Source organism: Empidonax traillii, unplaced genomic scaffold (assembly GCF_003031625.1).
Source record: "Empidonax traillii isolate 1590-97213 ecotype Southwest subspecies unplaced genomic scaffold, ASM303162v1 scaffold396:size1303734, whole genome shotgun sequence".
In the NCBI taxonomy this organism is placed as follows: domain Eukaryota; kingdom Metazoa; phylum Chordata; class Aves; order Passeriformes; family Tyrannidae; genus Empidonax; species Empidonax traillii.
In genome coordinates, this window is record NW_020955589.1 from 450,375 (window position 1) to 465,080 (window position 14,706).

Genomic DNA, 14,706 nt, shown 5'->3' on the forward strand with positions numbered 1-14,706 from the left:
TTTTAGACTTTTATCAGCTGTGGTGCAGTGAACGAAGACTTGACAGATCCCTGGGAGCACACAGAAGGACTTTAATTTGACTCTTGCAATCATATTGACAAAGTGCTGCTTTGATGGCACTAACTACTTGATTGATTCAATTAATGTCTGTCATCTTGGATTATAACTATTTGACGTTTCTAATGTTTTTTGTATTTATCTCTTTAGAAGAAAATAAAATATATCTTTTAAAAATTTTATTAGGCTAAAGATTGGTTGGTGATTAAAAAGAGTCTTCTGAAACCATACAGCCACAGGATTTATCCCATAACCTTGGTATTTGCATCTGGCTATAAACATACAGGTTATTTCTTATTTTTGTTTTGAAATAGGTATGATTTTAAATATTCTGGATGTCTTTTTCTTGCTGCAGCTGACATGGCAAGGCAGAGACTCTCTCAAGTGCCCTCAGCTAGTGCTACCATCCCCCAGAATGGCAGATGCTCCTGACCAGAAGCTACTAAGAGGAAGCAAGTGATCTTAAATATTTTGAAATGTATGATGTTCACACTGAACACTAAACACTGCTGTTGAGGGCACACCAGCAGCAATACAAGTAACAACTGGGAGGAGTGGGGAGACGGAGATATCTTCTCAGCATGCTCCCATTCTACCAGACTTTTATAATAAGTGCTGCCCCGCTTAGTGGCCAAATGCTGCACTTGATCTACTGGGTAACTTCAAGTGAGTCTGTCAGAACACAGCCATTTTAAATTTTTTTGAACATTCTATTCACCATTTTTCCTCCCCTTTCAAGTGGTTCATTTCTGACACTGGAAAGACCAGTGTCATTACTGCTATGTGCAACTTAGAGCAAGTATAATCTATCAAGAGTGACTTAGAAGAATTTAAATCTTCTAAACTCCAATGCTTTTAAAAGCAGTAATTTTATATCACTGCACTTTAGCTCTGCCCCCAGACTTGATTTATGCGTGTTTAGTTTTAGTCTTCTTTAATCTGGGAAAAAGCATGTAGCAACAGCAGCAATCTTTCATTTCACAGACATACAGTTCCCTACTCTTGGCCTCTCAAAGAAATCAAATCAAAGGACCTTCATACCAGAACTGGCTGATTTAGATGTTATGGCTGCAGATGGGCAGAAAAGTTGTGAAATAGCTTTACTTTCATCATTCTTTGGTGTTTTGCTGTCCTTCAACAACAAAACGAATAGGAATATCCAAGACATTAAGAGATGAATCACAAAAGATATTCCGAGTAACACAGAACGGTTTCAAAGCTCCTAAATTGGAAATTTACACTGTTGACTTAAGCTGTTAAAACAGATATAGTTCACAACAAAAAATTAGAAAAGGGCTGTAATTTTCCTCAGCTATGTGAGAAGATACTGTCCCACTATTCTCTTTCTTCCACTTCAGAAGCACTAGTAGAAGCACAAGAAATGTTTCAGGCAGAAAAAAAGCAGTTTAAGTTATTAGTGTTTCTTTCCCTCTAGAATTTCCACTTTGGCCTTACTGGACTTACAGTGAGATTTCTACCTACATCTCTGCCTAGCAACCCTCCAAGTCTATACTTCACACTGTTAAGTTAACATTAAATTGCATGCATTTAATTCTTGAATAACATCTCCAGAACAACAGCTAAAAAAAAAAATGCAAGCATACCTCTAGAATAATTACTTGGCTGTTACAATTACTTGAACTTTACTATTACAATACTGTATAAAAATTGCACTTATTTTTTCATATCACAAAGCTGGTGGCTGTCAACTGCTTCAGAATAGGATCTGACAGATATCCTATTCCTTGGAGATCTTCCCTTGGAGATGTCATGCATATAAAACAGAGTATCTGAAAGATATCTTTCCACTGAGGCTTACCTGTTTTAATCCAAAAGTTAGCTATGGTGAGATTTTGGGTTTTTTAACTTTAGTAAAAAGATATTTCTTCATGCTTCCATGAAAAATTTTTTTTAAACTATCTAAATAGAAAAATACATTAAAATTAAGATATCTAAAACTAACCTAGTTGATGGGATTAAGAAGACCTTAGAGGTCCACAGTAGACTTAACATCCAGCCTCAAGTTGGACATTCCTAATCCCTCTCCCTTGCGCTAATTAACCAATGACAAGCAAACCAAAATTTTATAATATCTTTTTTGTGTGTATGGAGGGGGTGGACAGGACACTAGAATAGTTCCCTAAATCAACAGATCTTACTGAGCTGATTCATTACTTACTGATTCATTTCCATTTGGTTCTTCAGCCTAGAACTGCAGGAAATCCTTGCAAGAGGTAAATTGCAGCTATCAAGAAAGAAAATAAACCAGACATCTCTGCAGTTTAGTCACCTGGCAGACGTCAGAGCGTATCCCTGTTTTCCAGAATCCCTGGCTGCTCAACTCGACAGTCACTTCACGTCTCATTGTGTTCTTCTGACGAATTTTTTGCAGTGCTTCCTAAACAGGGAGAGAACAGAACTCCCATGAAGAACTTTCTACAACAAAGCAGTATCAATGTGCATGAGTGCACTCACAACATCCATTTAAGGTTCAGTTTTGTGGACAAATCTGTTAACTACCAGCCACAGACTGTGGCAGATGCATTAGAACACAGTCTAAACAGAGAACTTTGGTAGACTAAGAAAAGAACAGGGTTACTACATTTTTTACCGCAAATTAAAGAACAAACCAGTCCAACTCATATATTCAATATGATAAATAAGTAAGAAAGTTCAAGTGCTTATAATGAAAGCACCTTCTTTACCCCATGTACAAAACAAACTCTTCATTTATGTCCATCACCACGAGTACTCCTCTTTTGAAGCATTCAGTAGGAGTAAAACAGACTAAATAAAAGAAAGGTCTTGGTTTTGTGATCTTGACTACTTTGCAATAGTTTCTGTTGAACAATGTCAGTACACCCAGCCTAGAAAAGGGGTCAACATTCACTGGTCCTGGAGACTATGATGATGAAATCTACCAATATTATTTCAATTAAAATATGTAAAAAATATCTGTTTTGCCCTGACCACTGGCTGTTTGGTGTTGTGCAAACAGTTTATTTGCCTCTAGAAACCATAAAAGGGCCGATATTATTAAAGATTTTGACAGAATCATTCCAAGAAAATCTTTTCACTAAAAATGGAATGAAAGAAAACCAGATAAAACAAATCATCCTTGGATCAAGATCTCCTGGTTCCAATGCTATAAAGCCCTGGGGTGTGCAAGCTCTCCACACATCATGAACTAACAGTAAAGACTCCCTCAGTGCTCTTCCTTCTTCAGAACATAAAACTCTTCAAGGCTGCAACCTATCCTGTCTCTCCTTCTCCTTTTCACTACAGGGCACTTGCTCAAAGTTGTCTCTTCCCAGCTTCCAGTTTGAAGCCTGTGAGCATATCTGGGCAGGAACAGGCTCTGTTTTCTGTTCTGCAGAGACTCCCAGAGCAGTTCCAAGAGGTGCATCTGTCCAGACATGCATTCATCAAACCTCAGACACCTCAACACAGAAGCGTCTAAGGCAGGAGGCTAGTTAGCCCTGGCTCCTTTTATATTCAATGAAGGGGGATAAATGGCTTCAAAATGCATTTCTCCCTCCACTGACTTCAAAGTGAGCCCTCAGGTCCCAATTTATGCACCTGCTGTAAACGCTCAAAGTTAGGTTAGAGGAACAAAGCCCCCAGGCACAACCTTGTCACAAATAATACCATTGCACAACCTCATAGTAGTGGATGACTGACGGCAGAGGGAACAGAGATGCTTACAGCACTGCACCCCCTTGTGCATTGTCGAAAATTATGTCATTGAGTTTTTCTTGAGATAGGTGCAACAGTATTTGCTACACCTAGCTGTATTTCAGTTTGACTGTCTCATAATTTATGATTCATAATCTCTAAAAGCCCATGTATCAGTTAGGTACAGTCCTACAGATCCTTCTGAGTTACTGACACCTCCACTGGAAAATACATAAGTTATCCTCACATAAAGGTTCTGCTTCAACCCTGTGTGCCCCTCTGATAGCAAACTACTGGAAAAACTTGTTATCATAGATAATACAGTCTAGAAACAAAAAATCAGCATTAAGTGCTAAATACAAAAGGAACATTTTATTTTTTGAAGCAAAATATGATCACCCCCTTACAAACAATCCACTAGAATTTTATAATTGAGTCACTCATTATCCCCTAACAAAAAGATGCCCATACAGCAATGGTCTTCCCTTCTGCTTGCTCTGAGTGTAGTTGCGACAAACAAAATCATCCCCTGTAGGGATGAAATTTTTTGCCCCTTACAACTGTAGCACAGTTAAGTCTCAATGTTGTTTTTTTTTTCTATTAATTTACAGGTAAGAAAGCCAAGGGCTTATTTAACATCAGTAAAAATAAAATGTTAACTAAGATTCTTGCTTATGCAACAGCATATTACGCTTTGCAGCAATAATAAAAACGAGGTGCAATGTCAAATGTATCAAACACTTACTAGCAACCAAAGGTACACAATAAACTGGGGAAGTCTCAGGAATTACTCCCTGATTCTCATGGATCCTTCCCCACTCAGGGTAGTCTATGATTTTATGAATAATCAGTATTTCTAATCAACAAATAGAAATATATCACTATTTAATTAAATACCATCCAGTACCCAAGATGTTAATTTCTCTTCCATGTACTCTTTACATATGTTGTTAAATTAAGAGTGCCTGATTGACAGACATCAGAAAAATTCAAAGCTTCAGTCCAAGATTTTAAAGGAATAGATACCTAAAAGATGTTTTAGTCTATATTTAGGGGTCTTTGTTTTTCTGATTTTAATTCCCAATTGGTAGAGCATTTGCATGTTGGAAATGCTTATTGCTCCTCACTCTGTGGGGGAAAAAACCAGAAAAATACTTTTGTCTACCATAAAACAACCACATGATTTCAAGTCAAAGATCTTAAGCAATGTCACTAAGACTACCTAATAAATTATGGTTTAAAACAAAACACAGGTGTGGCAGTTTCTATCTCAGAAGAGAAACGCCTAAAATTATGAGCCAGTTAAAAGTACAGTGTGAAATAAAAAGTCCTTCTCTATGCTAATTCTTGAAACCATTAATATCCACAGCTATAAAGACATTATGATTCCATAATGATAATTTCTATCATTTGGTAAAAAACTTGTAGTAGCTTGACAGGTGAAAAAAGGAAAAAAAAATCCAATATCATAGATAGAAATAAAATTCCTGTTAACAGCCTGAAAAGAAAATCTTTTGTGAAAGATTTCTTTTGTTTCCATAAACAGGGCAGTCACATGGCTTTATTCCATCCCGAATTACAGTGCTCAATTATCAGTCATAGGAAGGCCCAGCATACCTCTCTTTGCGATAATTTCTGTTTATCAGCCTGTTTGACTTTGGGACTATTAGCCAGTAGGTGACGAAGCTTCACATAACTTTTCCATAGCTTTTGGTATCTGCACGACAAAACCAGAAAACAAATACTTTGGTCAATACAACAAAAGTCTCTCACTGTCATTAAGAATACATCAGTTGCTAATAACGCACACAATGTACACAGAGACCGTCTACAAGCATCTTTTTGCTCCAGAATAAAAATAAGCCCAAAGCATTTTCCAAGAGAGGTGACAGTGCCTCTGCAGTTGCTCCAGAAGGGTGGACAAAGTAGTGTGCAGTGTGAGGTAAAGAACAGCAAAGCTCAGGGCAGAACCCAGGTCTCCCAGATACCCGCCAATCCTCTCCCAAGGGCCACGTCCACGTGCTGAAAAGACTTGCCTGCGACATAACAACTCAATTCAAGTAGGTGAAAACTTCCTCTTCTCCACATGGTTTACCTATCCCTCACTGAAAAGCTGTAGTAACCTTTCCCAGGAAGTGTCTGTCCTTACATTTCCTCAAACATGAGGAAGAGGTCTACAAGTCATGCACAACATTAAGTTATTCTATGAACAGTGAAATGGAAGTTTCCTGCCCTATGGGTTTGTGCTGAATGGAAACAGCAATTCAAGTTTTCTCTGTGGTTAGCACATACTTAAGGTTTCTGGTTTCCTCCAACCATCTAGCCTTTTCGTATTTTGGGGGTTTTCAATTACATGAGCCACAATAATAAATACATTATAAAAGAAGATCCTCCTCGGAATCAACTTGCAGCAGTGGTTTTATTAGGAGTTTTTATCACTAGTGGCTTAGCAGTAAATGAAGCAGCAAGTCTTTTACTATTTCACAGTCTTCCCAGGATCCCACATTCACAGGCAGATAAACAGATCTTTTCTTATTGGCATTTTTTCCATAGCTATTTCTCTGCAGCATGGTTGAATGTATACTTTCTGCCTCTAGAGATGCCGGTATTTTTTCAGTCTATGAACACATCTGAAATGGTCAATTCATAGATTTTTCTCATGCTCCGTTCTCTGCACTTTCGCAATTTGCAGAATAGCACATCTGTTTCTGACAAATCACCATCTGAAGAAGAAAAGTGAGTACAGGAACACTCAACCAAAAAGAAAAAAATAAACGCCATGGAGAGGTTTCAACTCTAAAACAAGAACCTGAAACCATAAGCTACAAGACACATTTTTATAATAGTATTGATAGGGTGAAACAAACTTTGTCATTGCAATTGAGTTTGAGGATTAATAAGCATATTACCATTACAAAAAATTGCATATTAGAAAAACATAAATAAAAGACACATTAGAAGAAAATCTCCTCTGTGCATTACCAATTTCACATATACACCAGAGTTAAGCCTGAGATTTATGATGGCACCACAGAGGTCCTTCACAAAAACTGCTTTGTTTAGTTTAACAGAAAGAAGTATACCTGTATTCTGTAAGCAGCTTTGAGGTGAAAAAAAAAAATCAAACCAAAAACAAACCCACAAGGAAATTTTAAAGAAAGTTAAAAAGTGTGAGAAGAATAACATTTGTATCTTTTTACTGATTTCAATGAAAAGTACTAGAACTTCACAAATATTAATAAATGTAGTGTCAAAGTAGAGGTCATTCTCATATGTTTGGGTCTAATTATTTCATTTTGATGGAAAAGAAAACTAGAAGATGAAGAGGAATAGAAGTCATGCTCAAAGCAAAAAAAGAAAAGTGTTCTTATCTGGATAACAATTCACTATTCCCACTTCCTGTTAAATCTAAAGTTGTAAAACATTATGACTGTCATACATGCACGAGTGTTTGGACTTCAAAACTGCAGATGAAATACAACATCGTTAAAAGACACCAGAGGAAAATGCATGAGGAAAAAGACAACCTTAACTATACATACACCAGAGACAGACTCTATACTGTCAGTATGCAGAAAACAGATGTCCCAAACACTGGAAGAGTTCCCTGAAATTGTCAGAGCTTAAGAAAAGAATTGGGAACAAAATCCAATGATCACTTGTACATCCCTTCATGAGTCCACAGTGAAACAGTATTTCTTGCTCCACTTGAAGTCCTGATTCCCTCTCCACTCCTTCTCTACATTCCTCACAAAATCTCTCAGGATACAGAAGGTACAGAAAAAAGTAGCATGTGTAGATTTGATCCTTCAAGGTACAGAAAGAGACAATTAAGGATATGGAAGTATGCAAGAAACATAAATGTCATGAAGAAAGCAAAGAGAAAACGGCTACATTCTTCCTTATTAGATATGAGACTCAAAGAGCATCTAATAAACAATCAGGTAGCAGCTCTGAAACAAAGTCAGTCCTTTTCCATATGATGCACAATAGTACTGGGGAAGTGATTACCTGGACTCTTCTCCCTGTTAGTAGCATAAAAAGATTCAAATTGTGATTTGAGAAATTTAAAGAAGGAAGATCCAGTCAGGGCTGTTAAACAAAATGACATAAATACATCCTCTAGCTCAGAACTCTGCATGCTACAGACATTAGGAAGCTTGGGTGAGTATTTCTCCCTCTCTGCTTTCCTGTTACACTTTTCTCTCAAAACCTGCCACTGGCCTCTCAGAGAAATAACATGGAGCTTGAGGAACTTTTCATCTGACGCAGAAGAGCTGTTCTCAGGTTAAGAAATTTCATACTGCACATGCATGCACGTTTAATTCTGCATTTTCTGAATTATGCCAGGAAAAAGTTATACCTTATATTCTCTAATTTACAAGAGCTTGTGTCCAATGCCATAAGCACTAAGCTTTATGTCAGGCTCAATTAAGCACATAAACAAGCCGTATTTAAGCCACAAATGACAACAGAAGTGAGTTCCTGAACAAAAGATGGAAGGAAAAGCATCTTACTGAGGATCTCCAGCATAACTGAGTTGAGCAGGTCGTATCCCAAAGTGCACAATAATAGGGAAAGTAATTACATCAGGATTGAACTGTTCGCGGTCCAGTTGATCAATACGAACTGAGCTGGGTTTCTAGGAGAAAAAAACAAAATACAACTAATTGACAACAGCTTCATGGAAAATTTTTTGCCTCCAGCCCACACTATCCAGGAACCAAGAAGCAGCATAAACTAACAATTAATACTATATTAAACATTTGGCAACTAGAGAGACTGAAACAAAGCTATATTACCTAACACTCAATGACAAAAAAAAAAGGACATTTTAATTTCACAAAACTGGAAATTGTTTTCAAGAACGTAAAACAACTTTCTCTGGTCAAGCATCACACCAGAAATAAAGATCAGGATTAGCATTCTGGAATCCAGCCTCCCATGTGGCCTGAGCAGTTTGCTAAGATCAGGTTACCTCTCTAATTTGAGTTCTGTTTTTCATTTCCCAAAGTAAATGAAGGCATTATCAGGTCCATTCAATCACACTGACTAAATAGCATCAAAAAGAAAAGTCTCACGCTAGTCTTAGGAAAGGCTCCTAGGCTCCTGTGTACAATGAGGAAGACAGTCTTGTATAATGGGGAGACTTTTGCCCTTTTTACAGTTCAAAATAGAAGTTCTTTTTATTATTAAAAAGACAGTGTAAAAGGAGGCAACTCTAAATGCAGAAAATAAGTAATTGTGCATCACTGTAGCAGACATGCTGCTTACAGAGCTCTTGATCTAACATGTTTAAAAACTCATCTGCAGGTGCACAGTTTGTCTCCAAATAAACATCATCTCCATTACCTGTCAAGCTGCTTTGTTACGTGTGTGCTTACTCCCCTCTTTCCAATCAGCTGGATGAGGCCAGTATATTTTGCTTGTCTTAGATTTCAGAAAAAGGGCATTACTTCTAGTTACCTGCACCTCAAAGCTTCTCATTTAGCACTGTGAATTTCTCAGAGATGAGTTTCAGTGTTACAGAAACAGCTCCCCCCATTCTCTTCACAAAACAATAAAAACTGTGTCAAGAAAAAAGCTTTCACCCTTCAAACCACCTTGGTAAAACTGTTCACAGGAATAATTTTCTGCATGGATAAGCAAATCTAATTCTATATATAAAGGTCAGCCTCATCAAGTGGTCATAATTCTAACCTATTCTAGAAAAACAAAAACTTACTAAAAATTTGCCTTTCAGATATAGCAATATTTTCCAAGGGAAAAATGCTTCTCAGCTTCCCTTTGGACAAGATAACTGAATATAAAGTTACATTTCCCCAGTCAATAATTAGGGGAAAAAGATTTAGTTAAAATTTAACTACCTTAGTTAAAGCTGTCAAGTTTACAAAAAAAAAAGAAAGAAAGAAAGAAAGAAAGAAAGAAAGAAAGAAAATCAGAGAAAAGGTTTTCCTCACAGCATTTCTCACAAAAAGGGATTAGACCAAAAAAACCTAAAAAAAAAAAAAAAACATGGGAAGGATTTGTAGCAGACAAAATGTTGTTCCTTAAACCAGAGCTGAAATTCATCTGCCTTTGTGGGGTTTGCAGAAAGCCAATTTGAAAAGTTCTTGTCTTCTCATAAGTTGTTTGTTGGTTCCTCCCACTCATACCATTAAAAAAAAAATTCCTTCTCCCTCCCCCCCCTTAAAAAAACACTTGATATACCACTTGATACACCACTCCTCTGATAGCCAGGTTGGAAAAAAATATGATTAACAAAATATTAAATAATAATTATACTCAATACACCAATTATAATCGATTCATTTTTAAAATTTACAGACAATATTTTTCCATTCAAACGTTTCCCATTTTAGGTACTTCAACAGAAGTAATGTGATCCACAAAAATGGGAAAAGGAGATCCTTCACTATGCCGACAGCAGTGTCTGTATTAAACACATGATCTCAGGACCACACAAAACCAGACTCCTATTTATTTGAATGACACTGTCTTCAGTTTCACCATCCAGTTACACACTCTTCACAGATGGCTAGTAACAACCATGATGAGAAGTTCTCTAAGACCTAATCACAATTGCTCCCGCAGTGACAGTTATAAGAGGGGGGTAGCTGGGCTCTGCTTTTTCATTTCACGATGAACACCAGCCTCCTCTCTGGAGCCATTTCTGAAGGTTAAATGAACAAACAGCAACATACAGAAACACGGAGTATAAACAGGTGCACCAGTAGACAGGATGGAAGCAAATTAGATGATACTCTTCCAGAGTTTTATCCCTGTGTTCTTTTAGAAGTGCTGTGATAGACCACCAAAAAATGACAACCTTGCCTTTAAAATCACATCAAACCCAAAGAAATTCTAACAGAACGAGGCCTGTTATCTTTTTTCCTACTCCAAATCTCATCAACCAAGGCTCTGCTGACATTAGAACACATAATGAGATAGCAGATGTATTAAAAAAGTATCTTAAAATATATATATAGATATATATGTACTAGTGAGAATAGCAGCAATACTTCAGGAAGAGTGAAGTATAAAAGACGACTAAAATTTGTGAACTTTTAAATCTATTTCAACACAAAGCTTCGTTGAACTAATGAAACATCATGAATAAATTAAATAGGTTTAAATAATGCTGAACTATTGTTCGTTGTTTAAATGGGATTTATATGCCTATTGAAGTTTTTTCCCCTCTCCATCATACACCTAGATTTCAAAAAATTAAAATACATATGTATATAAAACCTAGATCTCATCAAAAGAGGCATTATTATTTCTGAAGAGATGTTGTGGAAGAAAAGAGCAAAATAAAATTCAGTGGTTTTACTTTGTTGTGTCAAGTGGATAAAATTCAACTGAAGAACTGTCATTTTCTAAAACAGTTTCACATTGTCTCTCCAACAGAACCGTTTTATCTTCTAATGTTGTAAAATGCATAGATAATACTTTCACTCTGTTCTTCCCTTACGCAATACAATAGTACAGCAATGTACAAGAAAAATCCACAAACTAAGAAGAAAATCATTGCAATCTTGAAAGAAAAAACATGTTCTAATGATGCCATTATAACATGACATTTCAAAGCGCTACAGATTTCTTTTATGCTTACCTATTTTGATGTCCACACGCATCTCTAAAAACACTTCCTTGTAAAATACAAAGTTTGCCAGTAAAAAAATCACACAAAATCTCAAAATTAACACTCCCACTCACAAACAGCACTGACTTGTATATAATACAGACATTCACAGTTCAGTGACACAAGGAACAAGTATATATGCATTCCTTCATGCTAAACAAAAAAGCAAGTTGTCAGATAGCTGAAATCAGCATATCTTCAGCAAAATCACTGCAGTTATGTCAGTGCATACCATTCAAATGATGACAACTTGTGGATCAACATGTACCTTGTACTGCAGAAACCATAGACAAGTTAAGGCTGTTAAGGCTGTCTAACAGTTTCTATTATGGCATCCTGGTTTAGCACACATTTGAAGCAGCTAAGGTAGAATTTTCCACAGTGAGAGTTCACAAGTATTTTTGTATTTCATGTTCTCAGAAACAGTCCTATTTTCTTTTTTAGAAACTTTTAGAAAGTTTTAGCCAGAACAAAAGCACTCAGAGTGAAATCAAGGGAAAAATTATCCTGCCCAAGTTACTTATTATCGAGTAGTTTACTAAATGTAGTGCTGCCATACTTAAAAATGTGAACTGGAAAAAAATATTTAGCAGGTTGCCCTGGCTGCAGTGTGGGGACATGTTTTTTGGTTGACAAACAAAACTTCTCCTTAGGCATGATATCAAGACGCACTTCTTCTTCAGAAATTAAGAAGCTGAACTATGAGTAAAGGAGGAAAATGAAGTAAATAAAAGAAAGACAATACCACTGAGAATGCTGCATGGAGTCTCAAATATTAGGTCCAAAACACATCTCTACTATCAAGGCACCACCCTCTGATACTGACCAAACTATGCAAATAGAACCCTGCAGTTCATGGGTCCTGAATGCAGGACATTCATCTATTCTTGTGACCCACATTTCTTAATAGTGAAAGTCAGAAAAATGGGCTGAATTCACATTAACATCAGATTTGAAAGGAGTTGTGTTCAGAGAACATATGCTTTAAAATACTAATTGATCGAAAAATAATCAGGCCATAGGGGTTTCAAACTATGCACTGAAAATTAATACATGCATTAATTAATGTACACAAAATTCCTCAGTGTGAGAGCAACACAGAAACAATGCTGAAAAAACTACATAGGCAGAAAAACACTTTTTCCATATTCAGGGCATTATTTGAATAGCACACATTAAACAGAGCTGTCAATAGAGGGTCAAAAGAGGAAGAGGAAAGTAAATATTAAATAGTTACTGTTTCTGTGGTCCTGTGTTGGGGAAAAGAGAATGAAATCATGCACATAAAGACTGTCTGAGAAAACAGGAAAGTTTTACACACGTAAAATATCACCATTCCTTTTAACATGCACATTGAAAAAGCACCCCTCTGGAAATCCACCCTTCAGTAGAGCAGCAGAGGGTATAACTCTTCCCAGGGTTGGAACAAGTCAATTAACTGTTCCTATAGCAATCTGCAACTAACTGCCATTGGTCATCTTTTCCCTTTTCAATTTAGCCTGTGGCAAACTGTCTGAAATAAGACATGTACATGTCATTGGATTGCTCATAAATAACAATTATTTGCTTTACCATGCCAGGGCTGGTAACAATCATCCCTTTGCACTCTTCTGCATATTTCTGCCATTCCAGTTCTTCCCACTGAAGCATGTTGGCAATCTCCTCTTCAGGCACCAGAGCTTTACTGCACCGTAACAAGTAGAGAAGAATCTGATGCATTGACAGTACTTCTTTTCCTCCATCTTAAAACCATAAATAAATAAAACACATGTCAGAGATCCACTCCAAAAGCATGAGCATAAGACACAATATGCAGAACACAAATTATTTGTATGAGCAAAATAAAATGCAAAATGCTTAAGTGATCTGACAAATATGAAGGCAAATGTTTTATTGATGAATACTGCACATCCATAAACACTTGGCTAAACTAAAGCAGTAACAGAAGTGGCAGCGAGAGTAACAGTTTTATCCTACTGTAAAGCTATAAGTTTCTAACTAGCCTGAAAAAACTTTAAAGTGAGTAGGCAGAACAATCAGTTACATTGTCCAGTTATATCTTCCTTTTCACAATTTTATCATTCTTTTTACAACAGTAGTTAAAAAGCCCTTAGGCGTTATGCAGCTTTTTTTAAGAACACTCAAAATTTTACGGGATACTTCTGGATGAATGTAGAAAGCTATCCCTGCACTTTAAAATCATCTGTAGTGCTTACATGCTGTAACTGCAGTAATGAAGACTTAAGAGCCTCATGCTGTCTCCTGTCACTAAATGAATCAAGGGCATGTGAAAATTGCTAAATACTTCTGAGACTCCAGGAAAAACACACAGCAAAGGTTGCTTGAAACAAAAGAAGACAGTATAATCTGACTGGCTTCAGGTTGCCAGCTAGAGATGTGAATATGCAAACAGGAAACACAGGTGATGGTTCTCACAGATCACCACTCAGAAGACACTGACTATTCAAATTCAGTATGCTCACTCACAGGAATAAAAAGATACTATATGTTACTAAAATGCTTTAATCTTCACATACATCTCTCCAACTCTCTCCTTCAATAACAGGGTATTAGTCTGTAGGTATGGAGGAATCTTCAAGTTTCATCTCCACAGAGCATGAACGTTGATTTACTTCTCTTCCACAGGATGCAAAAACCATCTGGTTCTTCCACTAAGTATATTCTTTCTATCACTACACCCACAAAAAAGTAATGCTGAAGCCTTGGAGTAATATGGGGCATGATGCCACAGCACAAGGAATATGATTCCAGGCACACTGGAAAAGCCTTGCAGAACTGCTGCATAACAGCAGCTCTGAACAGGATGATGTCCTCTACAACACACGTGAAGGAACAAGCACTTCTTTTACTTCAGCTGGGATTACAGCACTATCATAGGGAAAAGATGAAAGGGAATGGTGTAACCTGGCCTCGCAGAGCAATTAACTCACTGTCATGGGTTCAGGTGGCTGGGTTTTTGGTAGTAGGGAAGCCATAGAGGTAGTTTCAGTTCAAAGCTGCTAGAAGTTTTCACTGTCCTATGAAAAAAAACCAATGACAGCCAGCTCCAGACAGGACTTCCTTGGTGATGATATGCACTTTTGTGATAACATACTTAAGAACAGAAGAAGAGAAGAGTTGTTGAGCAGAAGAAATTCCAGCCCGGAGAAGAGCAGAGGAGAACATGGGATAACAAGCAGACTCCAAGGTCAGAGTAGCGGTGGGGGCAGGAGAGGCCCAGAGGGGCCTCCCTCTCCCCCTCCAGCAGGGGTAAGACTGAAAGCTGAGGCCCCTGCTGCCTGTGGAAGACCTTTGGGATGCAGAGCATG

At 37.2% G+C, this 14,706-nt stretch overlaps 1 protein-coding gene across 2 annotated transcripts in view; it reads right to left on the reverse strand.

The window, feature by feature from the left end:
* Positions 1–14,706, reverse strand: part of DROSHA (drosha ribonuclease III) — a 71,415-nt gene that overhangs the window by 31,489 nt on the left and 25,220 nt on the right. For both annotated transcript variants that reach the window (XM_027893564.1, XM_027893563.1), the window contains exons 13-16: positions 12,950–13,119; positions 8,250–8,374; positions 5,350–5,449; positions 2,348–2,455 (exon numbers count right to left, since the gene is read on the reverse strand). In XM_027893564.1, the coding sequence (XP_027749365.1) occupies positions 2,348–2,455; positions 5,350–5,449; positions 8,250–8,374; positions 12,950–13,119 (503 nt within the window). The remainder of the gene's footprint in view (positions 1–2,347; positions 2,456–5,349; positions 5,450–8,249; positions 8,375–12,949; positions 13,120–14,706) is intronic.